The sequence below is a fragment of the Montipora capricornis genome, chromosome 13 (assembly GCF_036669925.1).
Source record: "Montipora capricornis isolate CH-2021 chromosome 13, ASM3666992v2, whole genome shotgun sequence".
Taxonomy (NCBI): Eukaryota; Metazoa; Cnidaria; class Anthozoa; order Scleractinia; family Acroporidae; genus Montipora; species Montipora capricornis.
The window spans coordinates 26,564,242-26,574,241 of NC_090895.1; the positions used below are offsets into that span (position 1 = coordinate 26,564,242).

Sequence of the window (10,000 nt, forward strand, 5' to 3'; positions counted from 1 at the left end):
CTTCCATAGCAATTTCCGCATTGCACTTAAAAACCTATTTATGCATTCGTCATTAGCCAATCAGAAATGCGACATTCTGTTGAGCCGATAATAAGAGTTAGGGCTAAATTGCGCCCCGAAAGGCGATGTATATTCACCATCTCTTATCCAACGGGTGCTCATGGAATAATTGAGTAAATAAACCAACTATGCTTTCTAAACGACAGCAAAAAAAGCTTCGTAGTGAAAGTTGAAGGTGATGGTAAGTTTCTAGACTTGAGCATAAATAGCATTAATGTAAGCGAAAAAAAAATCTTACTCGATATCCTCTCCATAATGAATATTGTAAATCCACGAAAGCCGTTCCTTTGGCAAAAATAGCTGCACTCCAAAACCTTCTCACTCGCTAATTTCAGTATTAGAAATCATCACTTATTCCAGCGCACACTAAAAGTTATCGTCGCGAGCGGCTATTCAACTTCGCGTAGAATGTACATTCAAATGTACGACGAAAATGACTCTAGCAAACTGCAACGACCAAGATGATAAAGTAGGATTTCCCAGATTACGCCACACAACTGCTTCGAGTTTAGACGGTAAGCAGAATACAACGTTCAAATCTTGTATGACCAAATGACGAAAGACACTCCATTGTTTTAGACAAAAAAGCTAAAATAGAATACAGCTAACGATGACTCCATTTGTCGCGCTTAAAATTATCTTATGACACCATTCCTAGTTTCACGTTATCTCAAGTTTTGATCTTACAGCGTTTTAGCGTGATATGACGTTATTCAAAGTATTTTCTCCAAAAAATAACATTTTGGTGAGAGAGTTTGCTATAAACATTTGTTAAAAGCAGTTTTTTTGCAGTAATCACTTCGAAAATTAAGAAACATTCTTCAGTAATAAACGCCAATTAAGCTATAACTTCGAACGACAAGTCTGTCATAAAGACAAGATTGGTATTGTCAAATAATGAACACCGTCCACATTCCAAAAACAATGAACATTAACAGCAATGAGGTGGATTTTCGTCTTGGCAAGTAAATAATGAAGATAGCAGCGGCCACACTTGAAAAAGCACAACACTGTAACGAACTCTCTCAACTCACGGTACTTGAAACTCAACTTCAATATAGCGTAATTTTAATGCTACTAACATGAATCCCTTAACCCACTAAACCGGACAAATTACGAATAAAAGATATATCAAAGTTTTCGTTGCTACAACCACACTGAGCGGGCATAACTGAGTAATCGAAGGCTTCCGATTCACCCTGTTAATGTTACATTTAATAAATTGATTTCGTGTTCGTTTTTATCCTTCCTAATTTAGGCCATTTTATTCACTGAGAACGTAATTCAATGTGAACTTAATTCGCAAATATTCAAGACTAGCTCAAAGTAATCAAAACGGATAGCTCTCAACTTGAGCAGTAAGCTAATTCGTAGCGCAAAGAAGTCAAACATGGTAAAAAATACACTTGGCACCAGTGTGTTCTAAAATCTGCACTTGGAAAAAAGGAATTTGACTCAAATTGAAAATTTTAAGGTGCAATGAGTGTCTCTTGGACCATAGATAACACAATATAAAAATCCAGGGTTTTGCAGGTATAAATGTCAACAGAGTTTATAACACTGACCGGTACAATTGGAGTCCGAATTGATCGCTTTTGATTTGTCCTCTCCAGGAATGCTTGCTCCTTCCTCGTTTTCTGATACAAAATAAGAACATAAAAGCATCTTCAATGAAGAACCATGATATGAAACCAAAAAAAGCCAGGGAAAATAGTTAACGTTGAAAAGAAACTTTGACAGAAGGTGAATTATTCATATCTGCTTGTTATATCGCTCACTACTTTCGCATACTCTGCGACTGAAGTAATCTTAAAGGAGAGAGCCCTAAATAAAAACTCCTTGCCCTCAAAAACTAAAAAAAAAAAAAACTTTAATATATTTGCAAAATGAATACAAAAACACATTACTACTTCTGTAAAGACTCATCAGATACAAGTCTTGCTCCTTGTGCTAAGGTCGTAGAGAACCAACAGACCGTGGACTACAAAACAACATCAACTTGAAGCTTTTTACTTCGACAAGTCAATCAACAACGGCAATGACAAGTCCAAAAATGCTTCTCCACTTTGTGCTATAGTAGTTGAAATCACAACGTGGATTTGACCTTTTCAAAGGACCTCTCGGACTCCCTGGTGGCGAATCATGGGGTACGTCTAACTCTTACCTTCACATGTGTCTTCGTCTTCTTGGTGCTTCCTCTTGTTTCGAGGGGTCTTTTTCACTAGGAAGGATTTTGGCATATCACAGTGACGTCCGTGGCGAATACTCCCTTCAGTCCAACCTCGCAGCTCATTAGCAGCTCTTAGTCATCTTAAGGAGGAAAAGCCCTCCTATCTTCAGATGACGTGATCACTGGGAAAGCTTGCTCTCCATTCACGTCTTCTCACATCTTCTCAAGCAGCACCATCACCAAGGCGTTAACAAACTGCGCTCTGAGCATGCGCCAACGCAAACAGCTTTCCAATCCTGAACTACTTTTGCAAACTCTTCCGTCAATGACTAAAACTTGTAATTGGAATGAAAAAGCCAAGGCATGGACACGGCGTTTTCCAGATAAGACGAAGATCAAACCCGGAGATCGGTTTGTTTATGTAACACCGCTTGGTGTTTTCAAGAATCGAAGCCAGGCAGCCGCGGCTGATTGAATAACTCAACAATTACGTCACGGCGAATCAACAGGTTACTTCATGGAGTTGACTGTCTTCTCATTGGCGTCATAAGCCAAGTTTATCCAGTGTTTCGCGCTTTATTTCCCGAAGTGGTGATCAGATAGTCTCTCGTCGAAATCACTAAATGCCTATAACTATGGAAGATTTAGCTTATTCACGATCGTAGGCCGCGCTTTACCCGTTAACGGGACAGCCAGCTGGCAATGCTATCATACAACTCGTTAGCCGGTGCTTGTGTCCCGCGGTTGACCTGTTTTTCGCAGTTGACTAACTCTCAAGCGGCAAGGCAGTGTCCCTGCTCACAGGTGGCCAACAAACGAGTGTGTCAACAATAAACAAGCTAATGCGCTCTGAGATAAGATCAGAATAAATTGAACAACACTAGCAAATTAGCCTGAGCTAAGTGGAACGGACGCACAGGTGAACTCGAGACGGTGCGCTACTCTCGTCTTCAACAACAGTTCACTGCGATTTCAAGACCCACCGCTTTATGTAAACTTAACATATGACCTAATCTCTACGTTAAACGAAACTATCATTCAGTTTTGAGCTTTGTAACACTACAAAATAGCCTTCTTTTGCAAGCTCCATGGGTCGTCTGGTGTCAAAACTGGAGTCACCGTTATAACGCACATGGATACACTCCAAAGAAAAATTTTAATCATTTCGCCCCCTTAAAAAAACGCCGAAGCTCTGACGTATGATATAAATGTTACAAAGGCTGAAAATGGTTTATTTGCAGACTTCATTAAGCGACTTAAAAATGATACGTGTTTTCACGGGTAAGATGAAATGAAGAGAGAGCACGTGCCAATACAATAGCGAGTTTAAGAAACGACGACGGCTACGGCAACGACAACGCTAAAAAGCAGTAATATTATTGGTTAAATGAACCCAAATGAACGTGCTGCACGTGCGGCACGCATTTTTGAACAATTATCTCCCGTACTCGTCAAAACTACTACGTGAAATGACCAAATTTAAGGTTTTGACGACAACGTGGACAAACTACAGTGAATCTTTCAGTCTCACTCTTTACTTCAAATCCTTCCGTACCAATTCAGTTATACGACACTTCGCCCATATTATATAATATGAACAAGATGGAATAATCATGAAATACTCAGAATAGCTCAAACCTCTATTTTGAAGTGACGTTTTCGTCGCCCTAGCCGTCGTGGTTTCTTAAACTCCCTAATAATAAAAATAGCACGCCTGTTGTATTTCCGATTTGAATAACCGCAAGCGACTCATCATTGGCCTAAAGTAGTTGCCAACTCGCTTAAGCTATCTGGTTTGATGGCTTAAACTTAATGAGAAAACACGGCCAAACAGACTTTTCGAATTCATAGTGCGTCTTTCAGAGAGCCAAGAGTAGTTCATGTAGCAGGGTCTTGTGTAGAATCTCGACATTTAGTCTATTTAAATAAAATTATCTATAAGAGTATTACCATTTTAATCACAAAGTAAAGGTTTACTTTTCGTCGTGATTTTGTTGCAAGCAAAAATCTTCCACTGACACCATTCACTATTATTAGAGGGAGCAAATTTGTTTCATACCGAAATGCTTCTGTGCTGCACTTAGTCTATTGATGTTCGACGCCCTGGATTCCAACTCGACACATTCGAGACAGTCTAGAGAAGGGTCAAGTGTTGACAAACATATGACTAGATAAGTTAAACAAAAGAACTGTTTGTGATTTTCACGAACCGACTAATCTCTTTTCTATTGACTGTTTGACTGGTTTTAACAGGTTGTTCATAAGCTATCGGTCTTGCTTCAGTTTTTCGACTTTTGAGCAATTACTTAACTAGAATAAACATTCATATTCTTGTATTCAAAATACGAAAATTTCAGGGTAAATTCTTGCCGTTAAAAATCGCGCAATCGAAGTATTTCCGCATTTTCTTGTTTTCACGGGAAAAAGCCCCTGAAAATAATTTCCCTTCAAACTGATGCGAATCATCAAAATAATATGAGGCTGCAAACCAACTATGAAAGAAAGGAAATTAATTGGCACCAATTTGAAGGTTTTGAAACTTCCTCCTCTTATGCAGCAACTTGAGTTTCTCAGTTCTAAATTCAACAAAAATTCCTTGTTTTTTGAGCAGCAAATTGTTTGAGGAAGTTAATTACCGTGAAGGGTTTAGCCGATTTTGTCAGCGGGGAAAATACAAACAATCAAACAAGACATTTGGAATGTTCAACACTCCCAAAACTCACGCATTTTTCGTTTACGACTATTTCAAAGGTAGCATCATTTGATTTCATCCGTAGCTAACGTAGATAGCACGGACGGCGAAGGTTTGAGAACACTCGCCTCCAATCAATTTGGCCTGGGTTCGAATCTCAAACTTGGCACTATTCTTGGCTTGTACTCATGTGATTAGACGGCCATGTTCGTGTAAAAAACAAAAGCAAAATGTCGCACGCGTTTTGCATAATAATAGCACCAAATTCCCAAAAAGACTTTTTCGCTACTGTTCGGTACACAGGCTTAGCTACGTAATTCCGGAATTTTTTTTGGAATTTTAGACTAGAAAAAATTGACAATTTAGAGAATTTTAGAGCAATTTGAACTTTCACCTGATATGTTGGAACCTTTTCACTGGCAAAAACGTTGCCAAACGTATTTTTTTGTATTCCAACCTACCAGGAGAGGGGTCAGTCCGTTCATATCCATTCCTTATCAGCGGTTATTCACCAAAAGGGGTCCTACAGTGCATCAAAGCAGCGGTTTCTCACCGTAGTTTCGGTATCCGGATCATTGCTTGATAGCAAATATGGCAGACTTTGCACTGTAAGAAACGAAATTTATAAGAATTTTCGGGAATTTTAGAGAGTTTTTGGAGAATTTTAGACGTTTCTAAAAGAAATTTAGAGCTTTTGTTTGGGAAATTCTGGAAAGAATTTTAGACAATTTGTCGGGAATTATGTAGCTAAGCCTATCGGTATACCAACATGACCGCGTTGACGTCAGGAGCAAGCCAAAGATATTTGGTTCTATGACTCTAGGGCCTGTTTCTCGAAAGTCCCGAAACTTTACGGGCCATTTTCGGGTGTCACAATTCCCTTTGTATCTCAAGAACGGAATAGATTTAAGTCGTCAAACGATACAGTTATTTTTCTTTCTGCTACCTTGAAAACATGTTAAAAGATCGGCCTTCCAAAACAAGCGGTTGGCAGTTTCGCAAATGACTTTTCGAGCCCGAATAGTTTTCGGAACTTTCGAGAAACGGGCCCCTGCTCTGAAAGGTTTTTCTCAGGATACTCTCCTCAAAAACTAACCATTGGGTTGATGAGAGTTGCTTTGATTTGATTGAAATGAGTGCTTCAGTGCTAAATACAGTTGACACTTAAATGAAGTTCAAGTTCATAAAGGCAAAAGGATTCTCTCCCAAACGTAGTAAAGTTACACCTCGCCGTCAAGTATGCTTACACATCTTGGAGCCCCGAATCCGCAAAGGGCTTTCAACTGCAGAATCAGTCCAAAGGCTTGCGGAAAGGTATAGTATGATTATCACATACTGTCATATACCTTGACTTTCACTCAACAAATCCACCACTTTAATTGGTTGATTCTTGGTCACGTGTCCCTGATCAAATTCATATGTATCCCGATCGGGATGCAATTCCGCATTTGTTGCCCGCGCCGGATATTTTGCTGCGATTGTTGAAGGCAAACCCTAACTATATAACAAAGCACTTAATGTCTGGTCCCTCGGGAAACTAGTTTTGTTTTGTTTTCCCTCGACTTCGTCTCGTTTCCCAAGAGGCCAGACATTAAGTGTATAGTATTATCTCATACTATGATTATCCCATGTATACAAATGTGTCTTTCTTTCTTGAAGAAGTTCTCTGATTATAACAATAGGAGCGAAAGACAGTCATGAATGACCTTTCACTCTTTTACACTGACGAAGCATAAATTAGTCGAATAAACTTATCATGGTGATATGTACCAAAGGACAACATTGAAATGACAAGCCTCTACCTGCTAGACAATCTTCTAGCTGTTATCAATGACCTGCATGTGCAAGTATTATTTTTGCTCGCTGCATAGCAGTGTGATTTGACGCTTTCATACGATGATTGAACACAAAGTCTGCAACAGGGTCTTTCAAAGAACCGACCACCCAAAGCCCCAGATCGTCGTGGCTTCGGGTGGTCGAAGCCACGCGAAGATGTACACGAACCCGGCATTGTTGATGGGAGGGCGAGTGCTCTCACCACTGCGCCATCCCTGCGGTGAAAGATCACCGCATTTCATTAAACAACTTAATTAATTATTGTGAAGAAGCCTCTAAAACTGGAAGACTTAGGCTTCAAAGGCAGAAAAACATAGTGTATTCGTGAAGATTTCGGCGGGTACAGGCGGTAGTTTTCCATTTTATACGGCTTTCCTGTTTCAAACCTTACTCACAACTGGCCCCTGCGTTAGATGCAATAAATTCAATGTGTTTTTGCGCAACAAAGCCAACAAACTGGTACCAGCCAACGCATGCGCTGTCGTGCTAGTCCCCTTTTATCACAAAGCCGTCAACATGAATTACCTTCAAATTTGCTTATAAAAATAATGATTGATGTTACTAGAGCCTATGAGCCTCGCTGAAATAACATGATTCGATGCAAGGAATTTATGCTGTGGATGTAAAAGATTGGCTATGTCCACGGAGCATATGGTTCGATCGCATCGTTGTCGTCTACGCTTATGTTTTGTAGCATTGCTCATCCTTTCTTTCTGTTCCGTTGCTTTCATCCTGACGAGAGGTAAGCTATATGATTCTCATTAAGTTGTAGAGATCTTTAGAACTCATTGGCAAGAGGTATTTGCAAGAATTTGTCCACCAACGCTGGAGTCAATAAGCGCGATATTTTGCAATGTTTTGTTTTGTCAGATTCAAGGGATCATTTTACCCTTCATTGACCATTCAATCAGGCGTAGAATAAATCTTAAACTTGCTTCGATCAGATTCGGAATCACTACGAGAAACGACAAAGCGAAAGCCGAGTTACGAAGATCTCTCAGACACCAGTGACAACTTTCCTCACTAATCACTGTGATTGAAATTAAAACCATTCTTTCTAATTGATAAAAATCACTAATTGAATTAATATTTATGCTCCAAACAGGTAACATTCTTATTTACTTTCTCCCAGCGACTGAAAGAATAAACTATGAAATGAACGGAGAAAAACGAGACCTCCGAGATATATATGGACAGCATGAAGAACAAAACAAGACAAACTGTCGAGATAAATTTGAAGATATTTTACTAGTGATAGCCTTTGTGGAACTCATGTATGACACAATTCCACACTTAGAAAAGCTATACAGAAATCACTTTCCCAATATTGTTTATTGCGGACCTGAAAAATCAGCCGAAAAATTGGAATACACCATCATTTTTGCGGACATACTCCGAGGAGTTACGGCGTATGAATGTCTCGGAGCTGCGATGAGGACACATCTAGGATTTGCTGGTTATCTTTTCATGAGAAATGACTTATTTTTTAACTTTTGGAACGCTGCCAACTTTAGCAGATCACGCATATGGGAGAGCTCGGAACAACTTGGTAACCAAGTGATGTTCGAACAACCGCGTGAGTCCTGGATCTGGTGGTATACTCCATGGGGTCTAAAAGCGTGCGAGGAGGCATATAAAGAACTTATTCACCTGAATGACGAGTATAAGCGTGCGATAATTGATAAAAAGGATCAGGAAATATCCTGGGATGTAGAAAATTCCTTAAATGCTCTACTGTGGAATGGGCACGGTGCTAATATGTGCTATCGCGGCTTTTCGAATTTATTCTACATTCCATCTGAATATGTAACCGCTTTTGAGAAACTTTGCGTAATTTTTAAGAAACACCAAGTTTACATGGAAATTGCGATTCCAACGATTATGAGAATGCTTGATTTGTCAGAAAAGACCAAGAAGCTGTCCGGAATAGATCTTGGATCGCTTTTCGGTGAAGAGAGAGCACAAAATGACGATAACTTGTTCTGGCGACATTTGACATTCGATGTAAGTTACTTGAGGCCTCTTGTTCTTAAACGCAAGTTTTCTGCAGAATCGAGAACAAGCAGTTTGATTCAGGCTCTGGTAAACAGGTTAAACCTGTATAATGAATCATACTGCGCAGAATACTTAACGTAGAGCAAATCCGGCCGTCTCGACCCCAGAGCTCTTCTTTTACTGTTCAGGACGGCAGGGCTTCACGCGCAGCCATCATACGATGCGAGGATTTGGTGACTACAGTGAAAACCAGTCAGGAATATTTGAAGCATACGCATGCGCAGGTTGCATATAAAAGCAATGCGTAGCGAGATCTGGACAATATGTACCGACAACAAAGACAGCTCCTCAGAACCGCCCAACAGCGACACCTCAGATTTATTCTTAGGATCGAATGAACCTTCTCATCTGCAGCTCCGTACCTTTGGAATAGTCTAACCAGTGACAACACTGGCCTGGTATCTATATCTAGTTTTAATCGTGATCTCAAGAAGTACCTTTTTAGTCGAGCTTTTAATTTGTTGCCCCAGTGATTTAGTGTTTTTATTCTCTAAAAGAATTATTAGGTTTTGTTAACATTTATTGTTAGTTTTAGATTTATTTTAATCGTGAAGCACGTTTGATCATATGTTTGTGTAACTTGCACTATAAAAATTCGAATTATTACTATTATTACAATTTTGTTACCAACGATGAAGTGCTAGATCGTGCCTGGACCACAGATATTTAGATAATCCTTTTCAGCAACAGACTGCGCTGAATGGGCCATGTTGCGCATGTGCCAAGTAAGAGACCGCGGGATATAGAGGAGTCCGGCGGACGCCTCTTTCTGCGCCTTATCAGTGGCCACTTTTAAAAGACATCTTATGGCGTGCAGGTGTACTCAACACCAAGACGAACACTGTAGAGAACTGTCCGGCGCGCGGGGCCTCACATCAAACGTTTGTCGATAGATAGGCAATGAAAGAAAGAACAGAAACAAGGGCAAAGCGCCATGTGAGTAGAGGGAGGAGGGAAGGAATTGTTCCGGAAGATTTATCTCCTTTTTGTTTAATACTCCGTGTCGGTTTGAAAGGCGTAGGGTACATATACAGGCCATGGAAACAGTTTGAAACGACAGGACAAAAAAGCTCAAACAGCACTTGAGATAGCTATTTTGACTGGACCTAAGCGGGCTAGTTGGTTATAATAAAAGACAGCTAAATTTCTTTAGGGAGCTTATCGATTTAGTCATACAATCAACTTGT

General features: G+C 39.9%; 2 protein-coding genes across 4 annotated transcripts in view; one reads left to right on the forward strand and one right to left on the reverse strand.

Moving 5' to 3' along the window:
- Positions 1-4,080, reverse strand: part of LOC138028681 (zinc finger protein 107-like) — a 25,376-nt gene extending 21,296 nt beyond the window's left edge. For both annotated transcript variants that reach the window (XR_011127707.1, XM_068876282.1), the window contains exons 1-2: positions 2,225-4,080; positions 1,626-1,697 (exon numbers count right to left, since the gene is read on the reverse strand). Coding sequence is in view for 1 of the 2 variants with exons in the window: in XM_068876282.1 (XP_068732383.1) it covers positions 1,626-1,697; positions 2,225-2,300 (148 nt within the window). In the remaining variant the exon portion in view is untranslated. The remainder of the gene's footprint in view (positions 1-1,625; positions 1,698-2,224) is intronic.
- Positions 4,081-7,268: 3,188 nt separating this feature from the next.
- LOC138028785 (uncharacterized) lies at positions 7,269-9,013 on the forward strand. 2 transcript variants are annotated; one of them, XM_068876401.1, is made up of 2 exons: positions 7,269-7,500; positions 7,864-9,013. In XM_068876401.1, the coding sequence occupies exons 1-2, from the start codon at positions 7,395-7,397 to the stop codon at positions 8,892-8,894; spliced, it is 1,137 nt and encodes a 378-aa protein (XP_068732502.1). In that variant the 5' UTR covers positions 7,269-7,394; the 3' UTR covers positions 8,895-9,013. The 2 variants fall into 2 exon arrangements, with proteins under 2 accessions (XP_068732502.1, XP_068732503.1); XM_068876402.1 differs by having other exon boundaries at positions 7,891-9,013.
- The last annotated feature ends 987 nt before the right edge of the window (positions 9,014-10,000 follow it).